The following is a 20,573-nucleotide window of genomic DNA, read 5'->3' on the forward strand; positions in this document are numbered from 1 at the left end:
TCTGCTCTCAGTACACCTGCCTCCTTCTCAATTATTGTCAGTATAAATGCATCATATCATGTGACTTGCTTCCTAGGCACCAGGACCACTGGAACAAGACCAACGGCCCCATCTCTGTCACCATGGCCCCTGCAATGGACTCCATGTCCCCTGCTACCAGGAATATTGAACCTGAGGAAGCCCAGATACCTCTGACTGGGTACATCCACTGTTGAGCACCATCTATCAGCTCTGTTCCAGGTACCAGGAACACCAGGATGAGGTCTACCCAGGAGCCAACCACCACTCCTGGAAGCAGCACCACTTCGCATAAAATAGGCCCACTCACCACAGGCACGGACCCAGTTACTATGAGCCAAATGCCAACACATGGGACTAAGCCAAATGGATATTTGCAGCCCTGGGACAGCGTCCTCATCTCTCTATTTGACGTTGTGGTAGGTGTTGGACCATTATTAGGACTGAGCTTTTGGCTGGTGAGTTACCGTGGGTGGGGATGGAGGAACTACCTACATGATGGATCATGGGTGGGAAGAGAATAATGAGAATAGGACCACTAGGATGTTCAGGACAATAGAGCTGTGTGTGGAGAGTCACATACATCCTAGCACAGTCAACATAAGAGCATCAGAAGCATACCTATTGGTCTCACAAATCAGCTTTATCACCTCACTGCAACAAGAGAGACGGCACACTGGAGGGACTAAGGAGCTTTATACTAAACCAAGGGAAAGAGTCATTATAGTGTTGAGGGAGTGCAGAGTTTTGGTGAAAGTTAAATGCAGCAAAGTGTTAGTAAGCTCACAACAAAGTAGAATGAATACTAGGGTCAACAGTAGCTCCAGAATGTGAAGCGGACTCAGTTTCCTTGGAGACAACAAAGTTACAACAAATGGGGAATGCTGTGTAGCTGACCCTTGAACAACATGGGGGTTAGGGGCACTGACATCCCTTATAGTCAAAAATCTGTGTAACTTTTGTGTCCCCCAGAACTTAACTACTAATAGCCTACTGTTGACTGGAAGTCTTTTTTTTTTTTAAATATTTTATTTATTCATGAGAGACAGAGAGAGAGAGAGAGAGAGAGAGAGAGGCAGAGACACAGGCAGAGGGAGAAGCAGGATCCCTACAGGGAGCTGGATGTGGGACTCAACCCTGGGTCTTCAGGATCAGGCCCTGGGCTGAAAGCAGCGCTAAACCACTGAGCCAGCCGGGCTGCCCTGAAAGTCTTACCAACAACATAAACAGTTGGTTAACATGTACTTTGAATGTTATACATATCATACTGAACTCTTACGGTAATATAAGCTAGAGAAAAGAAAATGTCATTAAGAAAGTTCTAGGGAGGGACACCTGGGTGGCTCAGCAGCTGAGTGTCTGCCTTTGCCTCCAGAGTTCTGGGATGGGTCCCGCATTGGGCTCCTGCATGGAAGCCTGCTTCTCCTCCCTCTGCCTGTGTCTCTGCCTCTCTCTGTGTCTCTCGTGAATAAATAAAAAAATAAATTTTTTTAAAAGAAAGTTCTAGGGAAAAACTGGGTGGCTCAGTTGGTTAAGAGTCTGCCTTCTGCTCAGATCATGATCCTACGGTCTTGGGATGGAGCCCCACATTGGGATCCCTGCTCAGAAGCCAGCTGCTTCTCCTTCTCCCTGTCTATACCTCTTGCTTGTGCTCTTTTGCTTGTTGTCTTTCTCTCTCAAATAAATAAAAAAAAAATTTTAAACTCTTTAAAAGGGGCACCTGGTGGCTCAGTGGTTGAGCATCTGCCTTTTGCTCAGGTCATGGTCCCAGGGTCCTGCAATCGAGTCCTACATTGGGCTCCCCACAGGGAGCCTGCTTCTCCTTCTGCCTGTCTCTGCCTCTCTCTGCCTCTCTCATGAATAAATAAATAAAATCTTTAAAAAATCAAAAATAAAAAGTCTTAAAAAAAGAAAATTCTAAGGAAGAGAAAATACATCTACAGTATTATATTGTATTTCTCAAAAAATTCAGTGTAAAAGTGAACCAGTGGAGTTTGAAGCCATATTGTTCAAGGGTCAACTGTATTCAGAAACTCTTCTCTGCCCCTGGGATGGAAATTGAAGCTGGTATTCTGTGTTAAAGTAACTTAGATTCTCCAGACAAGGGTAGGATATTTGCTTCTTACAAATATAATTTCAAACAGGAAACTTGTGATAGTCTATGCATTTAGAGAACCACATTTTTCATTGACAAAATCACTAAAAGTGACTAAGTCACTGAAACAAGGGGCTGTTATGAAGGTTTACAACTGCAGTGTGTCCTTGGGGAAAACATTTTCCTGTGAACCTTGCAGCTGGCTTTACCCATATTGTCATCCCACCCTGAGGAATGGAAGTATGGACTGTTACTTTCTCAGTCTGGTTTTTACTTTCTCAGAGAGTATGATATAAAGACCATAAAAAAAAATAAAAAATAAAAAATAAATAAAGACCATGAAAGAGAGAAAGACAGAAAAGGTAAATGACAGATGTAATGAGAAGTAGGAAAAAGGAGAAGAAAGGTGAAATGGGATCCACCTATAAGTATATGAGTCAATGTGATGTGAATTGAAGACTGTTGAGAAAATAGGGACAAGCTTATTTTTTATAAAGTAGCTGAAAATAAGCACTGGAAAAAGGATCTCTAAAAAGTTCTAGAAAGATGAACATTTGAACTCCCAACAGGTTTTTCACCTTCATTATTAGACATTGCTTCCAAGGGCAAAAGAGTGAAGGTGGGTTCTTTTCCCCTCCTTCTATAATTTTACCCAAGTGAAAAGAAATTCACTTTTCTAGGTACCTCTTAGCACAGCTTAAACAGGTTGGAAGTTTCAGAATACTTCACTAAATACTAAAAAGGCAGATAACAAGGAAATGATCTTCACAAGGACAGAAGCCACAGAAACACTCACCCTCCTATAGGGGAAGCTTCTGACGCTCTGAGAACTGACATGTGTAGAGGCCCAGAAGCCCCTGAAGCTCTCTGTGGTGGATGATAGCCATGTGCCAGGCAGCAAAATGCATCTCTGCTTTCCATTCTTTATCCTGGTCTTCATCTTCTATTCTAATGCATTTTTCTTGTTCTATCTTTTAAAAATATATTTATTATTTCCTGTTTGGGATGTATGTGTTCCTGTAAGTGGTCTTCAACATTTGTAGGGTGACCCACAAAAAATACATGAGAAATTTACACACTAGCCACCAATGGTTGGCATAATTTCCAATCAACTTACTTTAGTTTCTTACTTCAGAATCTTGAACCTTTCCCATGGCAGAAACAAAACGCAACTTTCTGGCCATGAGAAATTCTCTAAATGTTTAAGATAAAGATGTAATAATAAAAACTAGCACTTTATTCGTTGTTTACTAGGTGTGAGGTCCAGAGCCAAGAGTGTAAGAGAACCTTGTCTTTCTTTTACTCTGGATAACCACGTTGGGGGTACATACTCTTATGATCCCATTTCACAAACTACGGCATGAGAGTCAGAGACTAAAGTAACTTCCTGAAGATCACAGGGCAGGGCTCTAATCCAACTTGGCTTGATTGAAGAGCCATGTTCTTAGCTGCAGTTTAAAGCCTGTTCTTCAACTTTTAGCTCTTTATGGACTTTCTCTTGTCTTTTTAAAAATTGAAGTAAAATTAACAAGAGGTGCACAAATCTCAACTGTACAATTTGATTAATTTTAAAATGTGCACACACCCCTATAATCACCACTCAGTTTAAAATATGAAACATTTCTATCATATGAGTAGTTTCCAGTGTGTCCCCTCCCAGTCATCCCAATACCTGCCCAACCAAAAGTAAATACTATTCTAACTTCTATTTTATGAACTTTCATTTATTTTGTACCTGTCTTCACAGATATACAAATTTTTAGTTGAATAGCACAACAAAAGACTCCCTATTTCTGGGAGACTCTACTTCTTAGGTACAGGATATGGATTTACCCTTGTCTCGAAAGTTTAGTGGCATATAATCTTACCATGGTACAGAGAAAGATCACAATTTTCATATACAGAATATATAAGCACAATAACTAGAAGGCTGTTTTCACAGAGAAGTAAATAAATAAATAATAAGAAAACCAGTAATATCACACCTACCAAAAAAAGGATAAAAACAGAAAATAGACAATATTGAAAAGTGAAAATTTGTGATTTTTCACAATTTAAGAGGGTTTAATGATCTGGAATGGAAAGAATTTAACTCTAGTAATATATGTTTTTTATCTTTTAGGAGGACTTTTCTTTTCCTCTGATAAATAGAGGCATTTGTAACCTCCATGACCACAGAATTGACCTTGGTCCAGACCCAGACTCAGCACTGGGCTCTGAGATGTTCAACGGTCTGGAAAATAAACTGGTTCATGGGGGAGCACATCTTTGGACATGAAGTGGGCCATGGTATGGACTGTGAATTGAGCCACAGCCATAAGAGTGGTTATGTCATGAATCATGAGGGGAGTCATGGACATGGAAGAAGCCATAACAAGAGCCATGAAATGGATCCAAGAGGAGGCTGTCAAGGAAGTCATGGAGGATAAGGAGAGTATAGACAAAGACTGAACAATGGAAGATATTCTAGAAAAGAAAATATTGGGGAAGAAGGGAGTCATGGAGGAGAAGGCAGTGACCATAAAATGGATCAGGATGAACTTCCAAAAGGATTTCAGGGGATTGGCCTTAAAGATAGTCATGCTCAAGCCAAGAAAATAGAGAAAAGATCACTAAGAGTTTGACTAACAGGCCAGCCAGGGGGGATAAAAAGATTCTACAGGAGACTTGCAGATTTATCAGGTTTAGATGTGAGCTCAAGTAAAAATATTCCCTGAGCTTAACCATAGTTGAGAACCTCTTAGGAAGCCACAATCTCAGAATGGTTTCTTTGATCTTCTGATGTGCAAGTGATAATGTATGCGCTTTTGGTTTTGGATTTCTACTCTTTCGTTTCCTCAGGATGTCCTGTGACCAATAAGAAAAATAAAAGAATTATTACAGCTGAAAAAAATACCTCGTAATATTTGTGGTAGCCAGATCACTTGCTTATTTGTTTAACCATGTGGACATTCCTTTCTCTTTTTTCCTTTGTTATTGAGTGATTAGTATGTGTTAAGCACTGTACTCAAGCAAGGGACTTTAAATGCACTATCATGTATGATTGTAAAATTGGTAATCTTAAAATAATCTTTTGAAAACTTTCACTTTTCTGGCAATATAGTGAGTAAGTGAGTGGTTACGTTAACCACTCCTCTTAACAAAAGCAACAAAAATTGCCAAAAAACAAATCTTTGTAACTGTATCAATTAGCTAGGTAGATAGTAGGTAGTATTTAGATCAGCAACTGAGAGAAGGAAGAGACTGACAAAGACTCAAAGAAGCTCTGAACCAGGATTTGTATTGAGGGCACCTGCCAAATCTGGTTAACATAAGCTTATTTTCTCATAGCTTCTTAGCAGTTAGGTTACAGGAGACAAAGTCCAGGACTTGAACAAGGAGTGGAGTCTAATAGGCAACCCTAAATAAAGCTGAGGCATTAAGGGTTAAAGCCTCAGTGTATGGTTAAACTAGAATAAAACTACATTGCCCATCATGCGCATGGAGACTGAGAAAAATGTCTGTCTTGAAACTTAACACTGAACAGAGAGGGGTGAAAAAAATCTCCTCTGAGAATTTGTAATTGTATGACATTCTTCATTTGGTTTTATTTTCTTTTTAAGTCAGAGGAAGGCAAATTTATTGAATCATTTTGTAATGAAGCAAAGATTTAAAAAACATTAATAGAAAGCAATACTTCTTAAATAGAGGAAAATGGCAATCCTTTCATAGTCTGCTTAAATCAGCAGCCTAAGAGGACAGAAACAACACAGAAGTTTAAAAATATGAATGAGTTAATTTCTAAGGCTTTCACGAGAGGAAAAAAAAAGACATAATAGCTATCATATTAGATGCTGAAAACAAGATTTTCACACCACGGACTTCTTCATTGAAAGATGGGTTCACATCAAGGATTATCTTGGCAAAACTCATGTTTTGTTCTTGTGTTACTGACTCCAGCTATGGAAATGATTTTTGTGGCTGTTTGAAAAGACAGATTCCAAAAGCAGTGGGAAGTCACCCTCTAACTTGATATAATTAGCCTAATATGGCTTGGATCCCCACTATGGAGTTGTTTGGTGAGAGATACACAGCAGGCATTCTGCAAGCGCAGGCTGGTAGCCTGATCTTCACTGATCTGATGTTTGTTCCTTCCTTCCTTCCTTCCTTCCTTCCTTCCTTCCTTCCTTCCTTCCTTCCTGCCTTCCTGCCTTCCTGCCTTCCTGCCTTCCTGCCTTCCTTGAAGTAAAATTGACATATAATATGATAGTAATTTCAAGTGTACAACATAAGGATTCAATATTTGTATACATTGGGAAACAATCACCACAGTAAGTGTAGTTAATATCTGTCTAGGTTTGTAGCATCAAATCATACAAACTAGGTGGACAGGAAGCTATTTTAGAACCATTCATTGTTTTCTAGATCTCCTTCATCTTTGGGAAGATTCTTCTTCCCTACTTCTTTGTCTCTTCCAAGTGCCATGTGACAATGAGAAAACCACAGGGATGTGCTACAAATTGAAATCTTAAAATACACTGGCTACTACATATATATGTTTTTCTTTTTGTTTTTCCTTTGCCCTTTATAATTACATGTTTATTATGTGCCAAACACCATGCTAGTGCTTTTAAATACATTATCATTTTTTTTCTTTCAAAACCGTCCAGTGAGAACTTAAATTTGTAGCTCTGAAATGCTCTAGGTGCATTGACTTAAAATACCCTGAAAAACTTAAAATGGTGGGCTAAAATATCTCCTTAAACAAATCAGTGAATTGGCAGGAAAAGTAAGAAATGCTAGAATTAAAGACTAAGTTAAAGTAGGAACCCAAGGAGGTAAGGGGAGTAACTGAAGCCAGCATCTCCCAAACCCAGTGAAGTAGTTAGTATTACTACAGCCTCAGTCAGACCAGCCTGGGTGGGCACTCTTGCATAAATCTGAAACCTTCAGGGAGAGTGTAAGCTAAAATAAATCCACTCTTCCTCTAAGGAAATATAAGCAAAATTACCTGTCTCTAAACTTGGTGTACGGGAAGGGAGGAGAGATCTCTTGAGAAATAGCTTGTAATAATTTGAGAAATAACTTTGCATGGTTTGCGGTTCCAAATCATGGGTTATTCAAAAGACCTCAAGCCTATCGTTTAATTTGTGAGAATTGTCAAATGGTAATGCATCCATGTGCTTGGCCAAAACATGCAAATTCTCTGTGGAAGATCATGCCTTCATCTTAGGCTTCAAAGTACTTCTACAAAAAATATTCCAAGAAAAATAAACTCAGTCATAACTGTCTAGTAAAACCATCTCAGTCATAAAGCATCAGTGAAAGCCAGCAAGAAACAAAACACAGAATAGCAGGATCAGGTATTGGAATTATTAAATACAGAATAGAAAGCAAGTAGGTTTAAATGTGTGTCATAGCATTATGACTGTCCACTAATATCTATGCTCCATCTTGAACAATCATATTCTTGTTGTATTTTTATTTATGTATTGTGGTTTTATACCTTTTTTTCTGACAATCAGTGATTTTCTCATCTACATTAACTGTCTGTAGATTTTTTAAAGTGGTGATACGTACATAGGTAACCAGTGTGTAGAGCTTGTTTGGTGAATCTTCATCCTCGTTACATTTTCTGGACAATGGATACAGTATGGAACATTCCTTATTCCTTTGGCCCAGACAACTTTGTTGAGCCTGGTGTCAATGTGCACATCTGGAGTTCACATCCCCTTCATAGCAAATTTCCAGATCTCTTTGAATGCCCCAGGGGCACGCTTCTTGAAACCCACTCCACGGATGCGCTTGTGAGCGTTGTTGGTGTATTCTCTGGTCACTACCTCGTTGATGGCAGAATGGCCCTTCTTCTTGCCACTCTTCTTTGTGGGAGCCATTCTACTGGGATTGGGAAGGAAAGCTCATAATCTCAAGTTTTAGTCAAGCACTTACCCACTCTGCTACTCACCGTAATCTCCAGTCTCTCAGCTTACTGTAGCTGTATGACTATGTTCTGGCTTACGGTGTGTAAGCAGATAACAATAATCTCTCATGAAGTTAAAAACCAAGACAGAATTAAAACACTTGATGACATTAGAATATGAGTTGGGAACTGGGTAGTAATAATTAAAGTTCCAAGATTCTTATATTGTTTTGAAGGAGAGTAAAGATACTAATTACATATAGAATCTGATAAGTATGCATGCAAAAAATTTTAGGGTTATGTCTAAAAGGTGGAATCTGGACTTGAATTCAGGACCTCTGCTTCCAAATAATTCTAGAAGAGAAAAAAAAAAAAAAGGATTTCTTAGACAGCTATAGCCTCTCAACCATAAAATGGGATTGCTAGGAGTCTCAACCCCAGCCAGTCATTAAATGGTTCCTCACACTTCAGCCTCAGGAAGTGCTTCAGCCTCACAGCTCTGAGGCAGATCTGCATCAGTCTTTTCCAGTACACTCTATCCCCTCCTGACTCTCAGACTCACTCATTCAAAGTTCTTCATGTCTCTGACCACCTCCTGCTCCTTTCAAACAGGTCTTACATGTTGAAAATACTTGTTCACCTACAAATAAGCTATCTGAAATGTTGCTTCTTCCACAGAGCTTCTCATTAACAGTAATGAAGTCAGCTGACTTTGGTCACACAGACTGTGCACTGAAACTCCCATCTATCCACCCCCCTGGTCCAGGCCACAAGATGCTTTCCACATGAACTCCCAAAACCCTCTGCTCATTTAAGTCTGTTCAATTATACTCATTTAGCTGACTGTGTGTCCTTTGCTGCTACATCTGTGTCCACACCAACATGAAATTTCTGGAGGACTTGGACTATGTATCTCCCTCCCCCGAAAGACTTGAAATCTCCTAATATCTTATCTGTGGTATACTCTACTGAGAGATGCTTCATTAGGTTGATGAGAAAGAATATCTGAAGGATTCCAGGGCAGAAAAGATCCTGCAGTTACCTCTGAAAACAAACAAGAGGGGAACTTCTTTGACAGAGGATGAGAAGCGGACCCTATACCACCCCTTCATCTGCTATGAGCCTGACAGATGGCTTGTTCCGTACATTCAGCACTCCCCATGCCCTCAGCCCCCATGCCCCAGAGACCCCAAAGATGCCTTCATCAACCCCTGGATCTCTTTCCCCCTGTTTATTCAATATGTGTTGTTGAGTGTCTACTGCATACCCTGCAATGCTCTGTCTTCTGCCTATAACCCAGACCCCTGGTTATTATTCTGAGTCTCATATTTCCATTTCCTTCAGAGATGTAGGGTACCACCCCTTAGCTCACTTCATTAGGGCACACAGAACTTCTTGACCAGGAAACAAGGTCTTTCAGTAGAACAGGTTTCTGGCCCCATCCCTACCTTAGAAGGTGGATCCCTTCTACTCTGACAAATTTGATCTCCTCATACCATTCTACTTCCTGCTCTGACCCAGCCAGTCCAGTGCCCTGCCTAGTGTGATCATGTCATTCTCCTTTCTCACCTTCCTCTTGACCCCTAGTCTATTCCTTCTCAATCTCGGTATTGTTTTTTTAACTGCTCACAGCTGGCAGAAGAATAAATCAACTTCCCAACTCCTCCCCAACCCATATGAAGCTATAAAGGTCCTTGCAGCTCTTCTATAATAAAGAAAGAGGCAAGAACATTGCATGGAGGAAGCTTAAGGAACCCAGGCATCCAGTCTTCTACTCAAGTTCAAAGTTCTTCCCAAGAACAAGTACTTAGGAGACCCAAGCTCTTGGAAGCTCCAGCCTTCATCTCTTCACCTTGAACTCTCCTTTCCTAAGAATTCTGTTCTTTGCCTTCTAGATCTTGGCCACAGCTGGGACTCAGGCATCCTATTTTCCAACAACGAGACAGATCAAGATGCAGAAAGGAAACATTCTCCTTAAGTGTTGGTTACTACTGCATCTCCTACTTTTAGAAATTGGTGAGTGATTTCCTTTAAAAATGGGTAATCTGAGAAACTTTGAGGTGCTTTGGGAGGTGCTGACCACTGCTATGACTAGCTCTGGTTCTCTTCCATAGAATGGGGATCATCATTTTACCCCAATCACTTCAATCTAATTAGGTATCACTCAGGAGACCGAACAAGTGGTTAAAACTATAGACTCTAGTCTCAGATTGCCTGTGCATGGATGATGGCTTCATTGTTGTTACCTGTGTACTTTGGATGAATTATTTAATTTCTTTGTCCTAAGTTTCTGCATCTATAAAATGGTAATAACCTGTGTGGTTCACTGGGGTTTCAACTACTAAGAACATGAAGAGTTGACTGTGGTATCATTCTTACTCTTGGTCATCTCAGTTTTTTTCTAGTTTTACTCAAGATTCGGATCTTAACCCCAATTTATAGCATGTTGCTGATACAGGGGGCCTTCCCAAAATAGAGCCCAAACTCTAATCCAATGTTAGTTCAATTAAGCCTGAGGAGAAAATTCACATGTGTGGAATGAAGTGATAGGCACCCATGTTCCAGTTAGTGGTAAAATGAGCCACTAATTAATTTTGATTATCTGGGGGAGGTTGAGGGACAACCTCCAGTGTTGTGAGGGACAAAAAAAAAAAAGAAACAACTTTAACTCGGAGTCTCCAAGAAGGTTGAAAAGATTTTCTATACTTTGCAGCCCTTAATCCTGGGAGATCATATATTTTTAAGCTGTATATGTCTTGTGCTTCTCCAGCCTTCGCCATAGAGATCAGGAGCCCCTGGGAATTGATATATATATATATATATCCTCACCAAGTCCCTTGTTGAAAGGCTACATCTCATTTAATCTAGAGTGGTTTGCCTATGAATCTTTATTATTAACAAGCTATTCAGACAATTATGATATAGATGTTTTCTTAAGAACACCGAAAAATATTTTCTCAGAAGGGAGCAATACTACTTTAAGAATGAATTAATCAATATATGCTAGTTTCACAGGGCTTCTACAATTCCTTTATAATACTAATTTGTATTGGATCTTGTACAGTGGAATATGGAATAAGTTTACCACCAGTGGAACTAAGTTATGTAACCCTGGTTGAGGCTGGGTAGGGAGGGCAATTTAGCATGGTAGCTGAAAGTGCAGATCCAATGCCCTAAGTACAAATTCCTGCTCTACTACTTACTATCTGTACAAACATGGGCAAACGTTAACATTTCTAAGCTTCAATTTCTTCATCTAAGCTGTTGATAATAATGGTATCTAGTTCATAGGGCTATAGTGAATTATCAATGTAATGAATTTAACCAGGCATTTAACAGAAAGTATTTACACTCAATATGTGTTTATTGTTATTTACGATTATCAGCAGGTGTAACATACGCTGAGTTTAGCACACTAGGCAATACTGAAACCAGAATAACCTCTAATGGGACCAGTACAATCTCCAACACTAAATCCAGCACAATCTCTGGAGGAACCAGCACAGCTGTCAACACTGGATTCAGCACAACCTCTGGTAGAACAAGTATAGCCTCCAACACTGCATCTAGTGTGACCTCTAATGGAACCAGTACAGCCTTCAGTACTGGATCCAGCGCAACCTCTGGAGGGATTGGCATAGCTGCCAATACTAGTTCCAGCACAATATCTGATGGTACCAGTACAGCCTCCAACATTGAATCCAGTGTGATCTCCAGTGGGTTCAGCACAACCTTCAATACTGAATCTAGTACAATCTACAGTGACACACCTGTCAACACTGGATCTAGCACAACCTCTGACAGGACTGGTACAGCTGCCAAAACTGGAGCCAGTGTGACCTCCAGTGAGTCCAGCACAACCACCAGTACTCGATCCAGCATAACTTCCAGAGGGAGTAGCACACCTGTGAACACTAGATCCAATGAAGCCTCAGGTGAGACCAGTATAGCCTCCAGCACTAGACCCAGTATGACTTCTGGTGGGACCAGCATGCCTGCCAATAGTGGGTCTAGTACAACCTCCAATGGGACCAGCACAGCTGCCAACCCTGGATCCAGTGTGACCTCTAGCAGGACCAGTGTAGCTTCCAACACTGGATCTAGTGTGACTTCCAGAGGGACCAGTGTACCCTCTGACATTGGATCTAATGTGACTTCCAGTGGGACCAGCACAGCTGCCAACATTGCATCAGGTGCAACCACAGGAGCCTCTGGCACACTTTCTCCAACTGGAACACACACAACTTCCAATAAGATTGGCACAAGTGCTACTACTCCAGTGAATGAAGAGACACCCAATGGGTCCCTGAAACCATGGGAAATATTCCTCATTACTTTGGTCTCAGTTGTAGTGGCTGTGGGATTCTTTGCTGGGCTCTTCTTCTGTGTGGTGAGTGCCTAATATGTAGGAAAGTGTCTGGGGGAAGGAGTAGTAGAAACATAAGGAAATGGGATGTGAATAGTAGGGCCACCAAGTTTGGGGGTGGGTTGGAAGGAAAGAAAGATCAGGAGAGTGTTACTAAAAAGAGGTAGCAAGTTAGAACTGGAAGAGCTGGGGATCCCTGGGTGGCTCAGCGGTTTAGCGCCTGCCTTTGGCCCAGGGCACGATCCTGGAGTCCCGGGATGGAGTCCCGCATGGGGCTCCCAGTGTGGAGCCTGCTTCTCCCTCCTCCTGTGTCTCTGCCTCTCTCTCTCTCTCTATGTCTAAAATAAATAAATAAATAAATAAATAAATAAATAAATAAATAAATAAAATAAATCTTAAAAAAAAAAAAAAAAGAACTGGAAGAGCCAATCAATGTGCAGAGGGAACTATTGAGTTGTGGGAAGAGAAGGCCAAAAGAAAGAATAAAGTCTAGAGGAAGGAGTACTAGGTGAAGGAAATGACATGAAGGGGGGGAAGATTCCAGAAGGAGTCCATGGTTAAGGCTTGGATAAGGGGATACAGTTCTGAAATGATTCACCCTTCTTTTTCTAGAGAAATTCCCTATCCCTGAGAAACGTCTTTGACACAGCTGTCTACTGCCCTCATGGGCCCAACCTTGGCTCAGGTCCTGGAGGGAATCACGGAGTCCACCACAGGCCTAGTTGGAGCCGTAACTGGTTCTGGAGGAGACCAGTATCCTCAATAGCCATGGAGATGAGTAGGGGATACAATAGGCCCTGAATGGCCCCCTGAAGTTAGAGTGCCCCTTTCTCCAAGGTGGAAGATGACCTGGGAGACCAGAGACCAGAGTCCTTTCATTTATCCCCAGAAGTCCCCTCTCAGCTTTGTTTGGGTCTCTGACAGCCTTGGCGAAGACACTCCCTAGCTCTTGCTTTTACCAGACTGTGGAAAGAGGAGACTCTATTGGTCATTTAGCTAAAAAATAAACACATCCAAAATATGTAACAGAATCTGTGTGTGCACATGAGTGGATGTCTATAGCGCCGAGTTGATTTTCCCAGTTGTATGAGAGAATCTCCATGCCGGAACCCGCTTGGCATTCAAAACCTTCACAGTAAAATGTCATTTTTGCCTGTCCCCTTTCTCTAATCCTTCTTGTCCCAAGCAGGACCAGTGTGTTTCTGAGACTCTCCAAATTGACAGGAGAATTGAATTGGGAGAGATGAGAAGGGAGGCAGGTGCCAGGATTCTCTGAGCTCACTGATTAGGCCTATGGCACACAGAGGCTACGTCATGGCACATAGAGAACCCAGAGGAAAAAAAAAAAAAAAAAGAGAACCCAGAGCATGATGAGGTGGACAAGTGCAATTACATGTGCTGTGGAGCAGGGCATGTTCACTCAAAATCATAGTTTCTTGGGCATTTACATTTGCTCTATACCTGGTCTACTTGTCAAAATAAAGGTGCAAGTTGACACTTTTCTCTCTCACAGTGAAGCAGGGAAAAACCAAAGGAACCAAGGGAAAAACTTTCTGGCTTTAACCCTTCTGGACAAGGTCTAATCTTTCAAGAGGCTCATAGCAGAGGCACCTGTGATAAAGCCTATGATTCTCATGAGTCCCCTTCCAGAAGGGCTGAACATATCTCTTTCATGGGTGCAGGGGAGAAGCTTCCCTGTTCCTATAGGTCTTGGAGGACAGAGAGGAGCTATTTTGGAAGGCTGAGTTGCTCCAAATCCACAAGGCAACAAGAGAAATCCCATCTGGGACAGAACCCTCAGATAGAATTAGTAGTTTGCTGGGAGATTCACCCTGACTTGTAGCAGTGGAAACTGCTCTGCCTTCCAATATTTACTGGGTTTACGGAACACCTGGGTGGCTCAGCAGTTAAGCGCCTGCCTTCAGCCAACATTTACTGGGTTTCTCCAGTGTGAGCATACCAGTTGATCCTAATCAATGAAGCCATGCTAAGCCCTATGCAGGTCCATCACCATCATCATCATCATCATCATCATCATCATCATCATCATCATCATCATCATCATCATCACAATTTCACTTAAAAGGATCCAGCAGCAGAAGGAGAAGCTGTGTTAAGCGCCCTGAAAATGTACCTCCCACCAGTGTGAACAGTGGAAAGCATACTATGAATGTCAGGCAAAGGAAGCCGTTTAGATCATTAAAAAATGTAAACATGAATTTTCAAGTTTAAAATTGCAATAGAGGGATCCCTGGGTGGCGCAGCGGTTTGGCGCCTGCCTTTGGCCCAGGGCGTGATCCTGGAGACCCGGGATCGAGTCCCATGTCGGGCTCCCAGTGCGTGGAGCCTGCTTCTCCCTCTGCCTATGTCTCTGCCTCTCTCTCTCTCTCTATGGCTATCATAAATAAATAATAAAAAAAAATTAAAAAAAAAATAAAATTGCAATAGAAAAATGGGAAGAGGGGATCCCTGGGTGGCGCAGCGGTTTAGCGCCTGCCTTTGGCCCAGGGCGCGATCCTGGAGACCCGGGATCGAATCCCACGTCGGGCTCCCGGTGCATGGAGCCTGCTTCTCCCTCTGCCTATGTCTCTGCTTCTCTCTCTCTCTCACTGTGTGCCTATCATAAAATAAATAAAATTAAAAAAAAAATTATAATAAAAAAAAGAAAAATGGGAAGAGGCTGGCCACTGTTGTGAACAAAATTAGAAACCTGGAAGAGCAAGTGGAAAAAACAGCTTAATTATACGCAACAATACAGAGATGAAAATCACCCAGAAAATAGAAGACACTTGCAGAATAGATTTAGGAAGACTAATATGCAAGTAATAAGGTTCAAAACAGAAAAAACAGAGGTGGAGGGACGCCTGGGTAGCTCCGTGGTTGAGCATCTGCCTTTGGCTCAGGGCATGATCCCGGTGCCGAGATCGAGTCCCACATTGGGCTCTGTGCGAGGAGTCTGCTTCTCCTTGTCTGTCTCTGCCTCTCTCTGTGTGTGTCTCTCATGGATAAATAAATAAAATCTTAAAAAAAAAAAACAACAACAAAAACACCCCCCCCCCAAAAAAAAAACAGAGGTGGATGAGAGGAAGTAAAAGAACAATAGAGAAGGTTTGAATCTGCATAGTGAAAGGGTTCACCAACTACAGCTCTGTAAATACAAAAATCATTGACATTTTTTTAAAGATTTTATTTATTTATTTGAGAGAGAACAGAGTGAGAGAAAGAGCACGGGTAGGAGGAGGGGCAGAGGGAGAGGGAGAAGCAGATTCCCTAATGAGCAGGGAGCCCGTTGGCGCATGGTTGGGGGCCCGATCAAGGACCCTGGGATCATGACCTGAGCTGAAGGCAGGTGCTTACCTGACTGAGACACTCCCACTGACATCTATTTTAAACAAGTGAATCATATGGTATGTATATTCTATTTCAATAAAGTTATTAAAAGATTATTACTAGGCATATAATTTAAATAAAATTTTTTATTTCCAAAGATAAACAACAAATAACTCAAAGCAGTAGGCATTTCAGCACAGAGGAAAATGGAAAGGCAACAAAGTACAGTAAGCAATTTAGCTTATGATTAATTCACATGGTTAAGCTGTATCTCACTTCTCCCAGCAACTGGAGCGTGCATGTAGTTTGGAAGCATCATTACTTAACTTTCATCATGGAATACACTTACATGGACTACACATGTTTTAACTTGACAAAGCCACAGCTCACCAAGCATGTTTGATCCGAGTCTAAGAAGTGGAAAAAATTAGTGCTGCCCCTTCCAGGTCTCATGTTTTTGCCCTATTGATCTAACACAATGATCTTTGAATGGAATCTCTTCCATACACTTGGAGGTACATGAAGACTTCTAAAGAATATTATGCACGTATTGAATATTTTACAGAAATCATTTTTTAAAATCCTCATCTTTTCCCTAAACCTGATCTGTCTGAGAATACCTCAGGGTATCAGGCCAGTTAGACTTTTCTAACTCCCATTTTACAATCATCCACCTTTTTTCTTTCTAGCTCCCATATTATTATGGTGCATTTCTCTGGGGTGCAGAAAATTCTAGGGTGCAAATGAAGGTGCAAATAACTCAAAATTTCTAATTTAGGCATCATGTACACAATGTAGGGCTTCATGCTTCCCCCTACCACATGTAAAATCCTGTTAGGGACTAAATGGAATATAACAAACCTGGGAATTTCAATACGTGTTAGGATGTTATTCATTTAGATATATTATAGAGTGAGAGAGAAGTAATAAGAATTTCTGTTTTAACAGTCTCTTTTCTTGAATCTCCTGTCAAAGAATGCATCCCTCTTGAGAAAGTATCTCATGGAAGCAGAGCAAAGACAGTATCAGTATGAAATAATAAAGGTGGCAGTCCCTTATTTAACCTAGGCAAAACCCTATGGCAAGTCAACCCACCTTATCTGTGCTTCTGCCTATTTTTAAATATTCAAGATTTGGGGATCCCTGGGTGGCGCAGCGGTTTAGCGCCTGCCTTTGGCCCAGGGCGCGATCCTGGAGACCCGGGATCGAGTCCCACATCGGGCTCCCGGTGCATGGAGCCTGCTTCTCCCTCTGCCTGTGTCTCTGCCTCTCTCTCTCTCTCTCTGTGCGACTATCATAAATATAAAAAATTAAAAAAAAATATTCAAGATTTGCAAAAAATTTGCTAGGAAACAGCAAATTATGTGAAGAACATCTCCCAGGCTTGTACACCATTCTCTGTCAGGGGAAAAAGCACCCTGTTCACCAATTTCTTGCTTAAATCATAGCTGTATATTTTGTATGATTTCAAGGAAGAGGATGTTACAAGTTCCATGTTTACTTCCAAATGATTCATGTTATTCCTGAAGATGAAAGAAACAGAGAGAGGCTTTACAGTATGTCATCTAAGAATACGGATTGTGGAACTAGAATTTCTGATTTTTGGTTTGAGCTCAGTGTGACCTTGCACAAATTCTTTAACTCTTCTGGGTCTCAGTTTGTTCATCTGTAAAAAATGATGGTGATATAGTCCCCATTTCACGAGGATGCATGCATTTTAAGAGTGTATTAGCAGCACTACAAATTTTGTTATTGTTTTTTTATATTGGGTAGGTTAATGTTTCATATTTTCTTGAAAATATGGAAAATAATTGCATCAGAAAACCTTTTTTATTTACATTCCACCAAAGGGTTATTGGGGACTGTGAAATTTAAACTTTAGAGTCTTACACACCACAGGAAAATATTTAAAGTGTTTATCAACATATCTTCTGGTATAATCAGCAACCACAGAAATACAAACTATTAATAGAGAATATTATTAAAGATTATATGCCTCAGATTGGACAGCCTAGAAAAAAATGGATAAATTCCCAGAAAAATATAATCTACCAAAACTAAAGCAGGAAGAAATAGAAAACTTGAACATGCTGTTTACCAGCAATAAATTGGATCAGTAATCAAAAATCTCCCAACAAACAAAAGTCTAGGACCAGACACTTCACAGGCAAATTCTACCAAACATTTAAAAAGTTAATACTCATTCTTCTCACACTATTTCAAAAAATAGAAGAGGGAAAACTTCCAAATTCATTCTATAGGGCCACTGTTACCCTGATTACAAAACCAGATAAAGACATCACAAAAAAAGAGAGAGAAAGAGAGAGAGAGAGAGAACTATAGGTCAATATCGCCAATGGCCATAGATGCAAAAGTCCTTAACAAAATACTAGCAAACCAAATCCAACAATACATTAAAAAAAATCATTCACCACAGTCAAGTGGGATTTTTCTCCCAGGATGTAAGGGTGGTTCAATTTTTGCAAATCAATCAACATGATACATCACATTAATAAGAGAGGATAAAAACTATATGAGCATTTCAATAAATGCCAAAAAAAAGCATTTGACAAAGTACAACATCCATTCATGTTAAAAAAAAAACCCTCGACAAAGTAGGCTTGGATGGAACATACCTCAACATAATAAAGGCCTTATATGAAAAATCCACAGTAAACATCATACGCAACGGGTAAAAACTGAGAGCTTTTCCCCTAAGATCAGGAACAAAACAGGGATGCCCACTCTCACTACTTTTATTCAACATAGTACTGGAAGTCCTAGCCACAATGATCAGAAAATAAAAAGAAATAAAAGGTATCAAAATCAGTAAGGAAGAAATAAAACTTTTGCTATTTGTGGATGACATGATACTATATGTAGAAAACCCTAAAGACTCCACCAAAAAGCTACTGGAACTGACAAATGAATTCAATAAAGTCACAGGATACAAAATCAGTGTGCAGAAATCTGTTGCATTTCTATACACTAAGAATGAAACAGCAGGAAGAGAAATTAAGAAAAGAATCCCATTTACAATTACACCAAAAATAATAAGATACCTAAGAATATAAACTTAACCAAAGAAGTAAAAGACCTGTACTCTGAAAACCATAAAACATTGATGAGACAAACTGAAGATGACACAAAGAAATGGAAAGACATCTCATGTTTATGATTGGAAGAACAAATATTGTTAAGATGTCTATACTACCCAAAGCAATCTACACATTTAATGCAATCCCTATCAAAATACCAGTAGCATTTTTCACAGAAATAGAATAAAGAATTCCAAAATCTTGTATGAAACCACAGAAGACCCTGAATAGCCAAAACAACCTTGAAAAAGATATCACAATTCCAGACTTCAAGTTATATTGCAAAGCTGTAATAATCAAAATGGTATAGCATTGGCACAAAAATAGACACATAGATCAACATAACAGAGTAGAAAATCCAGAAATAAACCCACAATTACATGGTCAATTAATTTTCAACAAAGTAGGAAAGAATATCCAATGGGGAAAGGACAGTCTTTTCCACAAATTGTGCCAGGAAAACTGGTCAGCTACATGCAGAAGAATGAAACTAGACCACTTTTTTATACCATATACAAAAGTAAATTCAAAATGGATTAAAGACTTCAATGTGAGGCCTAAAACCACAAAAATCCTAGAACAAAGGGGACAGTAATTTCTTTGACATGGGCCATAGCAACATTTTTCTAGATATAGTCTCCTGAGGCAAGGGAACAAAAGCAAAAATAAACTATTGGGACTACATAAGAATAAAAAGCTTCTGCACAACGAAGGAAACAATCAACAAAAGTAAAAGGCAGCCTACTGACTGGGAGAAAATATTTGCAAATGACATATCTGATAAAGGGTCAGTATCCAAAATATATAAAGAAGGGATGCCTGGGTGGTTCAGCAGTGGAGTGTCTGCCTTTGGCTCAGATCTTGATCCTGGGATCCAGGATCGAGTCTCACATTAGGCTCCCTGCATGGAACCTGCTTCTCCCTCTTCCTTTGTCTCTGCCTCTCTCTCTCTCTCTCTCTCTCTCTCTCTCTCTCTCTGTCTCTCTCTGTGTCTCTCATGAATAAATAAATAAAATCTTAAAAAAAAAAACCCACAATATATAAAGAACTCATATACGGGATCCCTGGGTGGCGCAGCGGTTTGGCGCCTGCCTTTGGCCCAGGGCGCGATCCTGGAGACCCGGGATCGAGTCCCACATCAGGCTCCCGGTACATGGAGCCTGCTTCTCCCTCCGCCTGTGTCTCTGCCTCTCTCTCTCTCTCTATGACTATCATAAATAAATACAAAAAAATTAAAAAAAAAAACAATTAGAACTCATATACCTCCCAAAAAACAAATAATTCAACTTAAAAATGAGCAGAAGACATGAACAGACATTTCTCCAAAGAAGACATACAGATGGCCAACAGACACATGAAGACATGTTCAACATCACTCATCATAAGATAAATGCAAATCCAAACTACAATGGGATATTACCTCACATCTGTCAGGATGGCTAAAATCAAAACCACAAAAAAACAACAGGTGCTGGTGAGGATGTCAAGAAGGAACACTTAGGGATCCCTGGGTGGCGCAGCAGTTTGGCGCCTGCCTTTGGCCCAGGGCGCGATCCTGGAGATCCGGGATCGAGTCCCATGTCGGGCTCCCGGTGCATGGAGCCTGCTTCTCCCTCTGCCTGTGTCTCTGCCTCTCTCTCTCACTGTGTTCCTATCATAAATAAATTAAAAAAAAAAAAAAAAAAGAAGGAACACTTAGCACTGTTGGTGGGATTGCAAATGATGCAGCCACTCTGGACAACAGTATGTTGGGTCCTCAAAAAGTTA

General features: G+C 40.5%; 1 protein-coding gene across 1 annotated transcript in view; it reads left to right on the top strand.

Annotated features, from left to right (window-relative positions):
• The first annotated feature begins 4,465 nt into the window (after positions 1–4,465).
• MUC21 (mucin 21, cell surface associated) overlaps positions 4,466–20,573 on the top strand; it is a 68,770-nt gene continuing 52,662 nt past the window's right edge. Inside the window, exons 1-3 of the mRNA XM_072748610.1 lie at positions 4,466–4,547; positions 11,402–12,402; positions 12,991–13,156. Of these exons, the coding sequence (XP_072604711.1) occupies positions 4,466–4,547; positions 11,402–12,402; positions 12,991–13,156 (1,249 nt within the window). The remainder of the gene's footprint in view (positions 4,548–11,401; positions 12,403–12,990; positions 13,157–20,573) is intronic.

This window comes from Vulpes vulpes, chromosome 1 (genome assembly GCF_048418805.1).
Source record: "Vulpes vulpes isolate BD-2025 chromosome 1, VulVul3, whole genome shotgun sequence".
Lineage (NCBI taxonomy): Eukaryota > Metazoa > Chordata > Mammalia > Carnivora > Canidae > Vulpes > Vulpes vulpes.